This window comes from Myotis lucifugus, unplaced genomic scaffold, assembly GCF_000147115.1.
Source record: "Myotis lucifugus unplaced genomic scaffold, Myoluc2.0 scaffold_169, whole genome shotgun sequence".
In the NCBI taxonomy this organism is placed as follows: domain Eukaryota; kingdom Metazoa; phylum Chordata; class Mammalia; order Chiroptera; family Vespertilionidae; genus Myotis; species Myotis lucifugus.
In genome coordinates this window covers 491,757-509,803 of record NW_005871217.1, presented here as the reverse complement: position 1 = coordinate 509,803, position 18,047 = coordinate 491,757, and the positions used below count along the sequence as shown (strand labels likewise).

Here is an 18,047-nt window from a genome sequence, read left to right as displayed (position 1 = left end):
TTACTAGCAGGCATTTTTCTATGATTTAGCCCCAGTTAAAAAGGGAAAGTCTGGTTATCCTGACCTAGACTAACCAGTTCTGTTTTCTTTAATCACCCCCTCCCATCCCCTTTTCAGGAGATGAATGGGAGGTGAATCATTTGAAATTCATGCAAACAACTTGTTCCTTAACCTCTGAATACTGTAGCATGTTCTCCTAAGAACAAACATTTCCTTATATGATAGTACTCAGTATCTGTATATATAAAAGCCTAAGCAACCGGCCAACTGGTAGCTTTTTGTGCACTGACCACCAGGGGGCAGACACTCGACTCAGGAGCAGAAACCACAGGCATGGAAACATGGAACAGATTGATGAATCTCGGAGGGAAGGGAAGAGCGGGGAGGGCAGGAAGAGATTAACCAAAGATCTTATATGCATACTAGAGGCCCAGTGCACGGATTCATGCACGGGTGGGGTCCCTCAGCCTGGCCTGCGCCCTCTCACAATCTGGGAGCCCTCGGGATATTGGAGAGCTGGTTTCAGCCTGATACCCGCAGGCCAGGCCGAGGGACCCCACCGGTGCACAAATCCGTACACTGGGCCTCTAGTATTTTTCATATTCAGACATCCCCAATTATTCCAGTTATGTCTTTATAGCCCAGAGGAGAGCATTTTGATCCATTGAGCATCACTTAGTTGACATTTGGTTGTCACAGGCTCCTTGTTTTGTTTTGTTTTTTATTTTTTATGGTAACTTGACTGTTCCAGAGGGCCAAATGTTGTATAGTAATACTAATAGCCCTGCGCACAAATCCGTGCGCCAGTAGGAGGCTGCCGCCCTCCTATAGTTCTCCACTCCACCTTCCTCATAGCTTGTTGCCCTGCCCTCTCTGTAGCTCTCCGCCTCCCGCTTGCTTGCTGCCCTGCCCTGTCCTGTAGCTCTCTGCTGCCCGCTTGTAGCCAGTAGGTTGCTGCCACCCTCCTGTAAGCTCTCCGCCCACTGCCCTGCCCTCCTATAGCTACCCCTCCCCCCCTCATAGCTTGCTGCCCTGCCCCCTCCTGCAGCTCTCCGCAGCCCTCTTGTACCTCAATGGCCCACCCTCCTGCTGGTCCTCAGGGCGTAACAGCTAATTAGCATATTCCTCTCTTATTATATAGGATCCCATAATCTGGATTTGTCTAATTGCATCTTTATGGTTAGATTTGGGCTAACCTTTTTTCTTTTTTGGCAAGAGTAGTATGTAGGTGATATTTGTTCTTCTCAGTGTATCACATCTGGAGACATGTAATGCCAATTTGTCCTATTATTGGTGATGCTAAGTTTGATCACATAGTTAAAGGTTACATTTTCCCTTTGTATCATTGTATCAGTAAGTTATCTGTGAGGTGATGCTTTTGAGCTCATGAAGATCATGTGAATATCCTGTGCCCTAAAGATTTTTAAAGGTTTACTTCATTGTCACTTGCTGTAGCTCATTTCTTTGGTGTGTTTTTTTTATCTTTATTGTTAAAAATATTACAGATGACCCCTTTTTTCCCCTGAAGATTTTTAACTCAATAATTTTAGCATTCATTGGTGAGCCTTGCCTAAATCATTTACATTGCTGGTTGCAAAATGATGATTTTCTGATTCTCTTATTCCTTTGTATTAGCTGGCATTCATATAGGTTCTTTTTATGATTAATGTGTTATAAGTACAATCATTCTTTTTGATGCTCAGATTATCTCAAATTTGGCCTGTAGTAAGGACCTCATTAATTTTTTTAAGTGTCTTCTAGGACAACAGTATGTCCCAAGCTCGCCTTGTACCTTCCATGCCCCATTTTTGGGATAATTGTACTATGGTGAGCCTTGTTGCCTTTTAGTATGGATTTCTGTGTTCACTCCATCTCTGTGTCTTCCTTTATCCCAGTCCCAACATGGCCAACACAGTCAATGCTGCTCTGAAGCCTTTGGAAACACTTTCCCGGATTGTGAACCAGCCCAGTAGCCTTTTTGGCAGCAAGAGTGCTTCTAACAAGACCAAAGCTGAGCAGGATGCCCAAGGAGCTACTCAGGACTCCAATAGCAACCAGCAGGACCCAGGTAGGGAATCAGAGCAAATGGACTGGAGTGCTGGCAGGGTGGGCATAGTTGTTTTATGGGCATCACAACTGTTCTGGCTTGGTATTGTTTCCCTGGGAACTTGCTGGCCTTCCAGAGATCTGTCATAGTGGCGTGGGAATGTGCCCCACAAAGAATTGCTTAAAATTGCAGCCTTATTTGGCTGTCCTCACACGTAGCCTTGTCTTTTCCTTTGTCACCCATTCATTTATTCTCTGAGAACTTGTAAACTTGCCCAGGGAAGGGACCTTACTGTCTTCACGCTTGCCTCATGGTGCCTTGCACATAAGCACCCTTTGATTATTTTGCTGGTTGGTTGATTGTTTCAGGCGAGCCTGGGGAAGCAGAAGTGCAGGAGGAGGATCATGATGTCACTCAGACAGAGGTGGCAGATGGGGATATCATGGATGGGGAGGCTGAAACCGACTCAGTGGTGATTGCTGGGCAGCCTGAGGTGCTCAGTTCACAAGAGATGCAGGTAGGGAGGCAGATCACCCAGCATACCCCTTTTGCGGCGCTGAACCAAAACCCCCAAGTGATGTGGGTGGGTGAGTACTTTAGATCCTTGCCGCAATGCTGTCTGCTTTGTAAAGGAGCACAGATGATGTACTTAGTAGATGCTCAGTAAATGCATTTGGATTGTATTAAATGATGGGTGGGGGAGGGCAGGATGCTATGTACTATGATATGGAATCGATCCCAACAAGAAAACTTCGGCACAGGTGAAATGTTGATGTAGAGAGCTGGCTTTTGGGCCCAAGGTCTTTGATTTACTTGGCTCTGGTATTAATGGAAGCTCCTTAACATTACTGCCATTCCTATAGCACCAGCTCTCACTGAGGTATTCAAACAGTAGTCTTATAACAACCCTAAAGAAAGCATTGTAATTTCTGGAGCTGGTAGCAGTGGTAAGAAATCGGGCCTACAGTCCTAAGCTGCTAGTTCTAAGGAGATCTGCATGTATTCCTGGACAGTATAAAGACTAACCTGGTCTCAGATGGCTGGGATGGATCCATTTGAAGGACATTCTGAGTGTGGATTGGCAGTACGTGGTAGTTTCTGTGCTCTTAGCCCCACCAAGTGTGTGGTATTTATATAACACCTCTGTCATACATTATCCTAGAAATACATGCTCCCTTGCTGGCTTTTTTTTTTTAGGGTTTCAGTGCTAGCACAATGATAGACTTGTGTGCATCTATATATGTTCTATTTCTCTCCAGGTTGAGAATGAGCTGGAGGACCTGATAGATGAGTTGCTTGAGAGGGATGGCGGATCTGGGAACAGTACAATTATAGGTGAGAGCCCCAGAACTGAGTAAAGCCTCTTCCTTTGCCTCAGTCTCTCTTGGGAGGACCCTTTTTCTCATCATCTGCTTGCTCAGCTCTGCCTAAGGGCTCATAGCCAGCCTAGATTGCTGCTTGTCTTGATGTTGACTGTCTTACAATTGAAAAATTCACAATCCATCAACAGACCTGTGGTGGGTCTGAAGTGTTGCCTATGTGGGGGAGGTGGTGGGGGTGGCCAGCAGTATAGATGATACATCAGGCACATTAAGAGTGTTTATTATTCATGGAAGCCTAGAGTAGGCTATAAAGGCTATAGGGTGAGAAAGTGCTTTCCTTTCAGTTCTTCAGCAAAATTCAGGGGCTTTCTGCCTCTGAGTCTCAGTAGTGTAACAAAAAATGATCATTCCCTAAGGGTAGCCCTTTTTACCACTGAGAGGGAAAACGGCTAAGTACCCTACTGTCACCTGGCTCCAAGGGTGTATGTGTTACTTTTTTTATTTTATTGATGAAAGAAATCAGATGAATAGTGGAAGTAGACAAGTATTTTTAAATTTGACAAGGCTTTTTCACACCCGTTATCCTCTGTGGTTTTACAATTAGTGGAATTGGCAAGGCAGATGTGATCATCCCATTTTACAGATGAGGAAACTGAGACTCAGACTGGTAAAGTGACTGGCCAAGCTCAAGTAGATAGTCAAAAGCAAGAGAACCTAGGTCTTCTCCCTCATCCAAAAAAAAAGGATGTCTGCTGGGTGTACATAGCTACTTTAGGCACACCCAATCTGGAAAGGGGAGTCCTCTGTTGTTCAGTGAAGGCTCTGCTCTGTAACCTTCAGTGAGCAGAAGTGGAGAGGATGAATCACAAGAGGACGTGCTGATGGATGAAGCTCCTTCCAACCTCAGCCAAGCTTCCACCTTGCAGGCCAACCGAGAAGGTGAGAGTGCCGAGGCCGGAAAGGCCTCCCTTCTTGCCCTGCACGTCTGACAGATATTACACTAGGGTTTTCCTGGAGGCAGCTGCCCAAATATGCAGAATAAGGAAGCATCTGTCTGCATGCGCTGACATACACCATCCACTTTATCCTCAGCCAGTTTTTCAAATAACATGTTACTACTGCTTGCCCAAAAGTTTGTCACTTCTTACTTGGTTCGCTTTCTTCTCACCTACCTGCTATCATCGCTCCCGATTCCCTCTTACCAATAGGATGCAGTCAGTAGCAAAGTAGGGCTGGAAAGGCAAGGGGGCACCAGCAGGCTTGGCCAAGTCCTAGACCATGGCTCTTCAAACCTCCACATTCAGCCACCCTGCTCAGCGTTTGATGCATTGAGTAGCACTTTTTAGGAAATCAGGGCTGGCTCACTTAGTCTGTATATCACCCCAGATCTGGTTCTTCCTCTCCTAGAGTCAGATACCACATCGCCTTCCCACTCAAACTGCTGGCCTGCACAGTAGCCTGTTTTCTAGCTACTCAGTATAGTCCTCCAATGTGCTCCCTTTGTTTTAGATTCCATGAATATCCTGGACCCTGAGGATGAGGAGGAGCACACTCAGGAAGAGGACAGCAGTGGCAGTAACGAGGATGAGGATGATAGTCAGGATGAAGAGGAGGAGGAGGAGGAAGATGAGGAAGATGATCAGGTGAGGGGGGACTGTGTTGGGTTGGTTCAGACAACCTCTTCCATGGGAACACAGAGCTGGAGAAAACCAACATCCTGGGTGGCTAGCCTCAGCGCCTCCCTCCCTCATGTGCAAATGTGGCCATGACACCAGACTTCAGAAAATCCTTACCCCCAGCAATTCTCCATCTCCTATTTTCCCCTTAAGGAGGATGATGAAGGTGAAGAGGGAGATGAAGACGATGACGACGATGGCTCTGAAATGGAATTGGATGAGGATTACCCTGATATGAACGCTTCTCCCTTGGTCCGATTTGAGCGCTTTGACCGGGAGGATGATCTCATCATTGAGTTTGACAACATGTTCTCCAGTGCTAGTAAGATACAGGGGCTCAGTTGGGTTTTATCTCTTGATTCTTATACCCTTTTCTAGGGTAAGCCAAACAGTGATTGAAGCAGAGCAGCTATGAATCTGATAGACAGCACTTCTTTTCCTATGCCAACATCCTGGGGCAAGGGATATCTGAATCCATCTCTCTCGATAAGTGTATGCTTAGCAGAAAGAATAGTGAGAGGCTCTTGTTCTCTCCACCTCAGTAATCAGGCAGCTAATTTAGAGCCTGGACGACTTGATTTGCTTGAATTTTATAAAAAATGGGATACCAAGGCTGACTGCGTCAGGCACCCTACAGTAACAAGTCATTCAATAATCTTTATTTCTAACACTGGATCTTGAGAGTTTGTATGGACACCTTTGAGCTTGGCATTGGGGAGTAGATTTGAGCACATTCACTTTGTTCATCAAAGATGCATCTTTTCGGAGGAGAGAGTGAATCTCTTCCCTCCTCCCCCATCAGTGTCACAGTTCCCTTTTAGCATCGAGTTCTTAAAATCAACCTGTCTTGAGAAGGCAGCTCTTAATCCCAAATCACAAGCATGATATAGCAGAAAAGACTGTTCTGGTGGGTTGTCTTGGCCAAGTAGTCTCTTACCTCTTTGAGCCTCAGTTTGTCGCCTGTAAATGAAAAGTTTGAAAAGGGGGGGAAATGGGTTAGATAACATGATTTTCAAGATACCTTTTATTCTGTGATTTTCTTTGCATTTTTGTTATTTGCATCAATCTTCCTTACGTTGAGCCTTTGTTTATTCAACAAATGGAACAAATACTTGAGGAGTGCAAAGAAAACAGCCCTTTTCCCTCATAGGAGCTTATGGTCTATTAGGAATTATAAATAAGCAGGAACTATATTGTAGTATGGTAAGAAAGCACAGAGTAAATGGTTAGTAAGCCAATCTGTAGAGTCAGAGGAAGTGATATCTAAGCCAAAAACAAAAGAACAGGTAAAGATGAGGGAGAGGATTCTTCGAAGTGGCAGGTGCAGCATGTTGCTGAGGGGCCTGGAAGCATCACTGTGGCTATAGTGTGGAGAATGGATTGGGAGAAGGTACTACTTAGGAGGCTGTTGTAGTATTTAGGTGAGAAATGGTGGCATAAGCTATGGTAGTGTCAGTGATCATAGATGAGTTGTGGGAATGAGGGAGAAAGGACAAAGCTCAGGTTTCCGTGTGAGGAAGTAAGGCCCAGGAGACATGGTTCTGCTTGAACAATCATGGAAGGAAAATTTTTTTGGCACTGACACCTTGCATATTGTCCTTGCAGCAGACATCCCCCCATCCCCAGGAAATATCCCTACCACCCACCCACTGATGGTACGCCATGCAGACCACAGTTCCCTGACATTGGGAAGTGGCTCCTCTACGACACGTCTCACCCAGGGCATCGGGCGCAGTCAAAGGACCCTAAGGCAGCTGACAGCCAATACAGGTCACACCATTCATGTTCACTACCCTGGGAATCGCCAGCCCAACCCTCCTCTCATACTCCAGAGGTGAGTTACAAAGGTTGTTGGGCTCACTGGGCTTCAGCATTGTCTTAACCTGGAGGGAGCAGTTCATCACTTAATGCTCTCATCACACACACCGATAACATATTTGTCCCATTTCCTTGTAAACTATATGTGCAGCCTTTTGGGGAATGCCAAATGGTATAACATGTTCTTTTGCTTTTGGTGTATTCACTAAGCAATCATTAAGCATCTCATATACCAAGCACTTAACACTTTAGATACAGACAGAACATGATTCGTGCCCTAAGGTTTAGTGTTTCTTTCACTTCTGAAGTTACTTTTAAGTAGTTTTAGAAATGAAAGAAAGGGTTATAGATACCTTAATGGTCATTGTACAAACTACAGTGGGTGTGCAAGGGAGGCATTATCAGTGACACTCACCTTGTGCCAGGAACTGTGGACTAATGTGCAACCTCAGCCTGAATAAAGTTCACAAACTGGTGGAGTAGTTACACGAAAGTAACTTCAACTTATTTGTTGTGTGATCGGTTCGTAATAGTGCTACGCATTTCGAGAGGATGCAGAAAGGGTCGCACAGTAATAAGTTGAAGGGCCCCGATGTACAGTGACCATGGCATTCCACCATCACCCTACAGGTTACTTGGTCCCTCTGCTGCCGCTGACATCCTTCAGCTGAGCAGCAGCCTTCCCTTACAAAGCCGGGGCCGGGCCCGCCTCCTGGTGGGCAATGATGACGTCCACATTATTGCCAGGTCTGACGACGAACTGCTGGATGACTTTTTCCATGACCAGAGCACAGCTACCAGCCAAGCAGGCAAGTTTGTGTGATGCGTTTTTATCAGATTCTACTTTTTCTCTGCTGAGGGAAGGCAGCACAGTATCTGCCCTGTCTCAAAAAGCCCCATTTTATAATAGAAGCCAGAACCACTCAATGACTTAGCCAAAGCAACAAAAATTTTATTTTTCTAAATATATTATTATTGATTTCAGAGAGGAAGGGAGAGGGAGAGAGAGATAGCCGATCAATGATTCTCATCATTGATGATTCTGTCTCCTGCACATCTCATACTGGGGATTGAGCCCTCAACTCAGGTATGTGCCCTGACCAGGAATCCAACTGTGACCTCCTAGTTCATAGGCCGATACTCAACCCCTGAGCCATGCTGGCTGGGCTATAAAAACTTTATTATCTCTGGTACTTATGATGTGCCAGTCCTTGTGACAGACACTGGATCCTGTTAGGAAAATACTGTGATTGTTTAGTCGACACATGACAAGGCCAAGGGTCTCATTCTCCTTTGTTCTTCTACAGGGACCTTGTCCAGCATCCCCACAGCCCTGACCCGCTGGACAGAGGAATGTAAAGTCCTTGATGCTGAAAGTATGCACGACTGTGTTTCAGGTGTGTGGTGACAGCTTAGTTATCAGGGCAGTAATGAGCCCTCCAGTGCTGAAACAAGTACATGGAAAGTGGTTTCCCTGGTTCTCTGAGGCCACAAGCTCTGCTTCTTTGGTTCCTCCCTCCACCTCCCCTGAGTAGCCTCTGATCTTTGCTTCTTTGATCCAGTTGTTAAAGTGCCCATTGTTAATCACCTGGAATTCCTGAGGGATGAGGAGCTGGAAGAAAGGCGAGAAAAACGGAGAAAACAACTGGCTGAGGAAGAAACAAAAATAACTGACAAAGGCAAAGAAGATAAGGAGAACAGGGATCAGAATGCACAGGTGATTCTTAAGGGCTGGGGAGATTCATCTTTGGCTGTGTCTGTCTGCCTTAACTTTCTATGATTTTTCCATACACATGGCACCAAGATTCATTGAAGAATCCTTGGATGTTCACATTGAAACTGAGAATTTGCTGTACATTCACATCGTTTTGTGGTGGTAGAATTCAAACCCAGAGGGGAAATAATTTCTCCAATGTCTTGCTAGGGAAAACAAGTCAGAACCAAAGCAGCTCCTGACTCAGCAGTCACACTATGTAGTCACTACCTTCAGTGACTGCAACTGGGCAAAAAGAATGACCTTTACTATGACCATGCTCTTGATGGTTCAGTTCCCTTTGTCTCAGTAGATAGCCTTACAAAGTGTCAGGGCAGGGGGGTGGCTTACCAGATAACCCCATTCTTTCATCTGCTTAGGCTTCAGAGCAGAGAAAATGTTCTTACCCTGAACCCCATCACCACATGTCATTTTCTAGGGCTTAAAATCTCTACCATAATTTTGGTTTAGAAAGAAGCTAGCTACCTACCTTTTTCTGAAATTTCTGGAACCTCCAACAGTGTAGCTTTAAAATACATGAATTATAAGCTAATCTGTATATTAAAAGCCCAGTGAATATTACAGTGGAACGACCAGAACGACTGGTCACTATGACATGCATTTACCACCAGGGGTCAGATGCTCAATGCAGTAGCTGCCCCCTGGTGGTCAGTGCGCTCCCACAGCTGGCAAGCACAGTGGTGGTGGCGGGAGCCAAGCAGTAAGGACCAAGCAGGCAGGTGGTTAGGATCAGGCCTAAACTGGCAGTTGGACATCCCCCAAGGGGTCCCAGATTGCAAAAGGGCGCAGGCCAGGCTGAGGGCCTCCCCCCGCACAAATTTCATGCATCGGGCCTCTAGTAGAAATTAAAAGACTTCAGTGAAATACTTTATTATACCCTACTCAGCAGTTAAGGTATCTGATGGATTAAAAAGAAGGATATTGTAATACTCAGTTTTGATGAGCTTTTTCTAAGAAATACATTTATATAGGACTTTTACCTGATCCTACCTAATAAAAGAGTAATATGCACATTAACCATCACTCCTCAGTCCGTCACAAAGATGGCTGCAGCCACAGACCTGGAGCGAGCAGGAGGCTTGCGTTGCCCCAGGCGATGGAGGAAGCCAAGCTTCCCGCCTGCCCTGGCCAGCCCTGAGCTCCACTCAAGGCTACAAAGTTTCAATTATAGAAGATAAATAAATCCCAGGTACCTGCTTCCCGCTGGCGTGGCCTCTACTCAAAGAGGGGCTGAGAGCCTTGATTGCCAGGGACAACCCGACCTGGGCTTCGCTTAAGGCTACAAAGTTTCAATTATAGAAGTTAAATAAATCCCAGATACCTGCTTCCAGCCCGGGGGCGTGACCAGCCTGAAAACGGCCCTCAGCCTTTCACCCAGGCTGGCCAGGCACCCAAGCGGGACCCCCCCACCATGATCTGGGACACCCTTCAGGGCAAACCAGCCGGCCCCCACCTGTGCACCAGGCCTCTATCCTCCTCCTTCCTATATAATACAAGGGTAATATGCATACGGACCCTAACAGCAGAACAACTGGGAACGACTGGTCACTATGACACACACTGACAACCAGGGAGCAGACACTCAATGCAGGAGCTGCCCCCTGGTGGTCAGTGTGCTCCCACAGGGGGAGCTCTGCTCAGCCACAAGCCAGGCTGACAGTACAACGATGGTGGCGGAGCCTCTCCCACCTCCTCAAGAGTGCTAAGAATGTCCGACTGCAGCTTAGGCCTGTTCCCCGCTGGCAAGTGGACATCCCCCGAGGGCTCCCGGGCTGCCAGAGGGATGTCTGACTGCCATCTTAGGCCCATTCCCCCTGGGAGTGGGCCTAAGCCAGCAGGTGGACATCCCCCGAGGGGTCCCAGACTTCGAGAGGGCACAGGCCAGGCTGAGGGGACCCCCCTCCCCACCAAGCGCACAAATTTTTGTGCACCGGGCCTCTAGTAAACAGTAATATTGTTTTAAACACATAAAAAGGGATAGAAAATGAGCAAGCCTGGCATGTAATGAAAAAAGCTGAAGTGGTCAAAATGAGCCCAGGGAAGGAAAATACATATAGATAAAACTTTGAGAGATTCTTGCTGGTTTCATGATTGTGTTCAGGTCATGTCCTATGTCCAACCTAGCTCTAAAATGGTTTTTATTATCCTTCTCATTCTTTAGTCAGCCACCTGGCAGTTTCCCACTTATTCCCAAACCATCCTTGAACATGAGTATGTATTAGAGAAATTGGACATATATTTGCATACTTAAGTACTCATCTTCCATTCAGGCATTGAACTCATAGATGGCATATGTGTGTGGGGAGGGGGAGGGGTGGCTATTACAGTTGAGCTCTAATGTGTTTGCAGAGTCCCACATTGGTCTGTCCCTTCTCTTTACAGTGTGTTGCATCTAAGACAAATGACTCCACTGAACAGAACCTCACAGGTAACTCTCCCTTCCTCTTCCTCTTCCTCTTCTTTCTAATTGGTTGATTCTTTCTCCTGACCCTTCCAAGTAGCTGGCCCAAGAGGGCTGAAGATGAACTCTGGTGCTCTGTGGGATGAGGTAGTAGATTGTATAGTTTTAGGGTCATACCCCATCTTGGAGATAACTATACAGTCTACTGTCTTTCCCACGGTGGTACACTTCCCCTTCGACGTGCTCTGTTCAGCTTCTCGTTTTGATTATACTGTGTAGCCTTCTGGCATGTGTAGTGAGGCCATGTGTCCTGTCCCCTTTGGTGACCTCCGTGGCTCCCAAATGCCAGTCTTCAGTGGAAATGAAAAAATAAGGGAGGTTTAATGAGTTTTTCGGGAAGCTGGAATTATCCAACTTTTAAATGAATATATTTTTAATAGAGATTATGTCCTTAGTTCTTTGGTATTGAAATACTTTTATGAAATTTTTTTTCTTAGCTAAACTAAAAGTTGGTAACCCTATGTTAGTCTCTTTTTACTTTTTGCTTTCTATGTAAATTTTATCCATCTGTGGAGTCCAAAAGTCTAGGAACATTATCTTGAGTAACCTGCCATTGGGGAAAGTAGCTTTGTGGGCTAAATGGTATTACTATTATATGCTTTCTGTTCCTCCTAATCTTAATGTCAGTAGCTATTTTGTGAGTCTGATAGGTCCATGTGGTATTATATGTCTCCCCACCCCTATTTCCTCAGAACTGCTTCCCTATACCTTCTATCTCCTTTGGCACTTGAGTTGGGAAATGATTGTACCAAAGTCTACACAGTCTTTTTAAAAGCAGTGAAAGAGGGTAGGTGTCCTGGTGCCCTTAATTTAGCAAGAGATCTTTGAAAGGGTCTGTCATCCAATAATATAACCTCTTGCCTACTACCCTTGCTAGAGGATTCTGCTCATGCCGGGGTGAGGTAGTAAGTTGTATTGTTGTGTGGGGTAGGGATTTAAGGCCCCAATAGAAGATAACTATACAACTTACTACTTTCCCTGGTGTGTGGCATATTCACACTTAGTCTTGGCACAGTTGCTTCCATTAGACAGAATTACAGATGTTCCTTGGATAATCAGGACTAGAAGAAAGGAGTGGTCGAAGGGGGCAGGTGATATTTAGAGTGGAGCAAATATAAAGTGACTTGAACTTTTCCCCCTTCTGGGGCACAGAAAGGATTTAATTTTTAAGTTCTACAAAGGGATCTCCAATTCTTGGGACTAAGATAGCGCTGTGCCTTAGCCCTTATCCTGGGTATACCAGATCAGCCACAAGCTATTCCTAGGAGTACTTGGTGGTTGGGGGGAATTCTGCATCACTGACTGGGTGGGATACTTGTCAAGCCACGTGTGCTGATTGAGTGGCTCCCCAGGTTCTTGTCTGATTGCCTTTTAACACACCTATTGTCATTCTTTCCGAGAAAGATGGGACTCCTATGCCTGACAGCTACCCAACAACCCCATCTTCAACTGATGCAGCTACATCTGAGTCCAAGGAGGCCAATGTCACTTTACAGCCTTCACAACAGCAACCAACACTCCCAGCTCCACCAGCTTTGGGAGAGATTGCTCAAGAGCTGCAATCCCCAACTGGAGAAGGTGGAAACTCTGCACAGCTATTGATGCCTGTAGAGCCAGTGGAGTTGGGGACCACAAGGCCAAGTGGAGAAGGAGAAACGACTCAGATGGAGTTATCTCCAGCTCCCACTATAAGTGAGTACAGTTTCAAGGTTTTGAGGGGGGGTAGTTCAGGGAGGAGAAAATAGATATCTTTGTAGTTTCTCTTTCCTCTCTTACTTTAGAGAAATAGTAAAAACTCAAGTAAGTCCTCAAATAGTAGAATCTTAGCTTGCACATTAGCTTTCTTAGCTAAAGTTAAGATTTCTTGTCTGTGTCATTAAGTGATCACTCTGTTCCTAGGCTATCATGCTGGGCTTATTATTTAACTTCTTTTAAAATAACCCTCCAAAGTAGATGGTGTTATCTCTGTGAATAAACTGAAACTTAGAAGTGAAATAATTAGCCCAAGGTCAGTAAGTAGTTGAGGTGAGATTAAAACTCAGATCTGTGTGACTAAAGCTTGCTCTCGATCCATAGTTCTAGGGATGGCAAGCACATAACCCCACACGTATAGCTCTCCCATCCTGGCAGACATAATTTATTTCATGGCACTGTTTCCTATTGGTGTGAAATGGGGCCTCAAAATTCTCGGCAGTGTTCCAACAGGGTAAATTGAAACCTGTTTGCCATCGCTGCTCTGTACTGTGCTGTCTGTGATGTGCTCTGGAAAAGCCTTAAGATATAGGGTGGTTTTTTTTCCTTCAAAAAACCTTGTTTGTTGAGATAAATAGAACCAATATGCATGTACATATAGTGCCTGTGGGAAAATCTGCAAGTGACAGGATCCCTGACCTGGGGTGCCTAGGAAAGATGTTTCACAGGCATGCCTGGAACCCCATAAATGTCCAACAGGTGATAGAAGGGACTAGAGCTGAGCCTATTAAAGTAGATGAAATTGAGGGGGAACACAGACTATCGTGGCGTGAAGGTAAAGAAGTGAGAGGTCTGATCTGGCTGCTTCTTAATTCCAGGCAGAGATCTAACCTCTCCATGTGACTTCCTCCTAGCCTCTCTTTCCCCAGAGAGAGCTGAAGATTCTGATGCACTGACAGCTGTCAGCAGTCAACTGGAAGGCTCTCCCATGGACACCAGCAGCCTGGCTTCCTGTACCCTAGAGGAGGCTGTGGGTGACACCTCAGCAGCTGGCAGTTCTGAGCAGCCCACAGCAGGCAGCTCTACTTCTGGGGATGCCCCACCAGTTGTGGCAGAAGTGCAAGGCAGGGGTGATAGGTCAGGGGAACCTGCCCAGTCCGGTGAGAACAGGTAAGCATTATGTGAGCAAGAGGAGGGCAGGATGTGTTGGTGGGTATTTCAAGCCACATTCCTACTTGTTAACTAATGCATATGCTGAGAAAGGGGTATTGTAGGCATATTTTATAAATAGAAAACATGATACAGAGAACAACATGAAAATGATTTCCTTTAGCTCTACCCCTGCATCCTCTGAGAGTTCTTCTATCAGAGAGTCTGCTGTGGTCATTTCTGGAGGAGATTCCCAGGGAATCTTAGAAGAGCCACTGCCTTCAACAAGCAGTGAAGAGGAAGATCCCCTTGCAGGTGAGCCACATGTGAGCTCAGGCTATCCTGGGCTTGTTTCAGCTTCTTGTAGCCATTGGCATGGAAATGCCCACCAACCAAATGGTTCTATTCAGATGGTTGGCAGGCGTATGTATTGGAGGAGAACCAGCAGTAAGGGTCTGCTGAAACTGCGTAATGGATTGAGCCCAGGCTTTAGAGTCAAACTGATCTTTGCTCAAATCCCCCTCTGCCATCTCCTGCCTTGAGGACCTGGGCCATTACGTAACTTCTCTGATCTTCTTGATACTGAGGGATTGATAATAACTACATGATAGGTTCTTGATGAAGGTTAAGTGAATTTGCATACAGAACCTGGCACAGAACAAGAGCTATTCTGAGCCCAAGGAAGGTGGGTGGGCCTTTGCATGCAGTGAGGACAAAAGGCTGGTTTCTTCCAACAAGGCCATAGGTTTCTTTCCTTCAGCTACATCTTAGGCATCAGTAGAGGGGCTTTGAGTTCCTTTACATCTTGCATCTCCCTTCAGGTATCAGTCTTCCCGAAGGTGTAGACCCCTCTTTTCTGGCTGCTCTGCCCGATGACATCCGCCGGGAAGTGCTACAAAACCAGCTTGGCATCCGTCCACCCACCCGGCCTGCCCCCTCCACAAATAGCTCAACTCCTGCAGTGGTTGCAAATCCTGGCGTGACTGAAGTGAGCCCTGAGTTCCTGGCCGCCCTACCTCCAGCCATCCAGGAGGAAGTATGTGAGCGGGAAGCTGGTGGAGCCAGGCTGCCTGGCCATGGCTATCCCCACCCCCACCTCCATTGACTATTTCTACTCAAATAGGTGCTGGCACAGCAGAGGGCTGAGCAACAGCGACGGGAACTAGCACAGAATGCCAGCTCAGACACCCCCATGGACCCTGTGACCTTCATCCAGACTTTGCCCTCAGACCTGCGCCGTAGTGTCTTGGAGGACATGGAGGACAGCGTATTGGCTGTGATGCCACCGGACATTGCAGCTGAGGCTCAAGCTCTGAGGCGAGAGCAGGAAGCCCGACAGCGGCAGCTCATGCACGAGCGGCTCTTTGGTCACAGCAGCACCTCTGCTCTCTCTGCTATTCTCCGAAGCCCGGGTATGGAGAGTAGGCAGTGGGAGGGCACTGGAATGTCAAACTTTGGCCACATAAGGATCTGTTGTTTGCCTTTGCGTTACCTGGACCTAGCTCACCACCCCTCTTCCCAATTTCAATTTCCTTTTCTTTCCTGTCAGCTTTCACCAGTCGCCTGAGTGGCAACCGTGGGGTCCAGTACACTCGCCTTGCAGTGCAGAGAGGTGGTACCTTCCAGATGGGGGGTAGCAGCAGCCATAACAGGTACTTTTGTCTCTTTTCACCTTGCTATACCACCTCTCACATCTACAACTAGTCCAACTCCCTTAATATGTAAGTAGAGAGGCTGGATGATCTCCCTAGGGTATTTCCTTAAATGAGTGAGGGAGCCAGAGCTTTGGACTCCCCCTTCATAAAGCCACACTTTTAGTTGAGTGTAGCTAGTAGTATAGACCATAATCACAAAGTAAGGCGGGCTAGCACTAGCTGTGATGGTAACAAGGAAAAGCCACTTGCCTTTGAAATTTTAGTGTCTAGGCTGTGGGAGTAGGAGTTTGTTATTAACCAGGCTGAAGTAGAGTGGAGTCCAATGGGAAGGGAGTGATCAGTTCCCACCTACACAGCAGATAACCCTCTGGTAGTCTAGAGAAGGTGGAAATAAGCATCGTCTCCTAAGACTTTAGGTACAGTCTGATTTTACCAATTGATAATATAGAATCTCTGTTCTCTTCTCAGTCATTGTGGGATGTAGGACAAGTTACAAGCCTGTTTGAGCCTCTTGTTGTTATCTCAAAAATGGGTGATTCTCTAGTCTTTGCAGGCAGCCCCTTGAGGAAATTGTTGAAGTGTTAACCCAGAAACCTTGCTCTGTTCCAGGCCTTCTGGCAGTAATGTGGACACTCTGCTCCGCCTCAGAGGACGGCTCCTTCTGGATCACGAAGCTCTGTCTTGTCTCCTGGTCCTACTCTTTGTGGATGAACCAAAACTAAATACTAGCCGTCTACACCGAGTACTGAGAAATCTCTGCTACCATGCCCAGACCCGTCACTGGGTCATACGCAGCCTGCTGTCCATCTTGCAGCGCAGCAGTGAGAGTGAGCTATGCATTGAAACACCCAAGCTCTCAAGTGAGGAAAAGGGCAAAAAGTCAAGCAAGAGCTGTGGGTCTGGCAGCCATGAAAACCGACCCCTGGACCTGCTGCACAAGATGGAGTCTAAAAGCTCCAACCAGCTTTCCTGGCTCTCAGTATCCATGGATGCAGCCCTAGGCTGCAGGACTAACATATTCCAGATCCAGCGTTCAGGTGGGCGCAAACATACTGAGAAGCACGCAAGCAGTGGCTCTACTGTCCACATCCACCCCCAGGCTGCTCCTGTTGTCTGCAGGCATGTTCTGGACACACTCATTCAATTGGCCAAGGTGAGGAGCTTGAAGGAACCCTACTTCTGGGGTTGGAAGAGGGATGGTAGCCACAGCCTAGGGGAAATATTGCTGAAGTCTGTATTGTTTCTGGGCAGTTGTCCAGTAAATAACTTTGTGGGGGGGTTTTATTTTCACTGCAATTTTTATGCATTATCTCATTCATTCGTCAAAACAACCTTCAGCGGACTGTATTATTTCCATTTTACAGACATTTTTAGTGGCTCTGTCGGGTGCTAGTAAGTGATGGAGCTGACTGGACCTAGAACTTACTTAGTATAGTCCTCTTTTTAATAAGCATTGCTGTCATTTGTTAAGGGCCCATCTTATGCCAGGAACTATGCAAACTATATGATGTCTTAATTTCACAAGGCAGTGTAAGTGACCTCCCATTTTATAAATATAGAGATTGATGCTCCAAAAGTTTACTAATCCTCTCTCCCTACAAAGCCCTTGTTTCTTTCTAGGCTGCTTTGCCATCAGTTGGATAAAACTGTATGACATCTCTCCTGTGTTACCAAAGCTGTCCAAAGGAGTGGCAAGCCTAGAAACCAGGTGTCATTCCCTGTCAGGAAGACATGTTTCCTATGTAGACCCCTGGACCAAGCTTGTTTTCCTATTCCCTGCAGGTGTTTCCCAGCCACTTCACACAGCAGCGGACCAAAGAAACAAACTGTGAGAGCGATCGGGAAAGGGGCGGTAAGCAGGCCTGCAGCCCATGCTCTTCACAGTCCTCCGGCAGTGGCATTTGCACAGACTTCTGGGACTTACTGGTGAAACTGGACAACATGAATGTCAGCCGGAAAGGCAAGAACTCCGTGAAGTCAGTGCCAGTGAGCACTGGGAATGAGGGGGAAACCTCCCCATACAGCCTGGAGGCCTCTCCACTAGGGCAGCTCATGAACATGTTGTCACACCCAGTCATCCGCCGGAGCTCTCTCTTAACAGAGAAACTCCTCAGACTCCTTTCTCTCATCTCAATTGCTCTCCCAGAAAACAAAGTGTCGGAAACACAGGCTAATTCTGGAAGCGGTGCTTCCTCCACCGCTGCAGCCACCTCAACCACGTCTACCACCACTACCACTGTCGCCTCCAACACGCCCACTCCCCCTGCTGCAACCACCCCTGTCACTTCTGCTCCAGCCCTGGTTACTGCCACGGCTATTTCTACCATTACCATAGCTGCTTCAACCACAGTGACTACCCCCACGACTGCTACCACTACTGTTTCAGGTGAGTGTGGATGTAGGCTGGGAATGGGGTGTGTATACCACCTCACCCCCCACTTCCCATCCAGTTA

The 18,047-nt window shown here is 46.7% G+C and overlaps 1 protein-coding gene across 15 annotated transcripts in view; it reads left to right on the top strand.

Annotated features, from left to right (window-relative positions):
- HUWE1 (HECT, UBA and WWE domain containing 1, E3 ubiquitin protein ligase) overlaps positions 1-18,047 on the top strand; it is a 142,704-nt gene that overhangs the window by 112,114 nt on the left and 12,543 nt on the right. For 11 of the 15 annotated variants that reach the window (XR_002831059.1, XM_023760014.1, XM_023760016.1 and 8 more), the window contains 19 exons: positions 1,896-2,068; positions 2,416-2,564; positions 3,307-3,382; positions 4,210-4,308; positions 4,879-5,012; positions 5,199-5,367; positions 6,651-6,879; positions 7,494-7,672; positions 8,171-8,260; positions 8,426-8,580; positions 11,020-11,065; positions 12,503-12,790; positions 13,669-13,960; positions 14,124-14,254; positions 14,761-14,975; positions 15,063-15,351; positions 15,489-15,591; positions 16,204-16,747; positions 17,377-17,980. Coding sequence is in view for 14 of the 15 variants with exons in the window: in XM_023760014.1 (XP_023615782.1) it covers positions 1,896-2,068; positions 2,416-2,564; positions 3,307-3,382; positions 4,210-4,308; positions 4,879-5,012; positions 5,199-5,367; positions 6,651-6,879; positions 7,494-7,672; positions 8,171-8,260; positions 8,426-8,580; positions 11,020-11,065; positions 12,503-12,790; positions 13,669-13,960; positions 14,124-14,254; positions 14,761-14,975; positions 15,063-15,351; positions 15,489-15,591; positions 16,204-16,747; positions 17,377-17,980 (3,965 nt within the window). In the remaining variant the exon portion in view is untranslated. The remainder of the gene's footprint in view (positions 1-1,895; positions 2,069-2,415; positions 2,565-3,306; positions 3,383-4,209; positions 4,309-4,878; positions 5,013-5,198; positions 5,368-6,650; positions 6,880-7,493; positions 7,673-8,170; positions 8,261-8,425; positions 8,581-11,019; positions 11,066-12,502; positions 12,791-13,668; positions 13,961-14,123; positions 14,255-14,760; positions 14,976-15,062; positions 15,352-15,488; positions 15,592-16,203; positions 16,748-17,376; positions 17,981-18,047) is intronic. The other 4 variants (XM_023760026.1, XM_023760020.1, XM_023760024.1 and 1 more) reach the window with 3 other exon arrangements.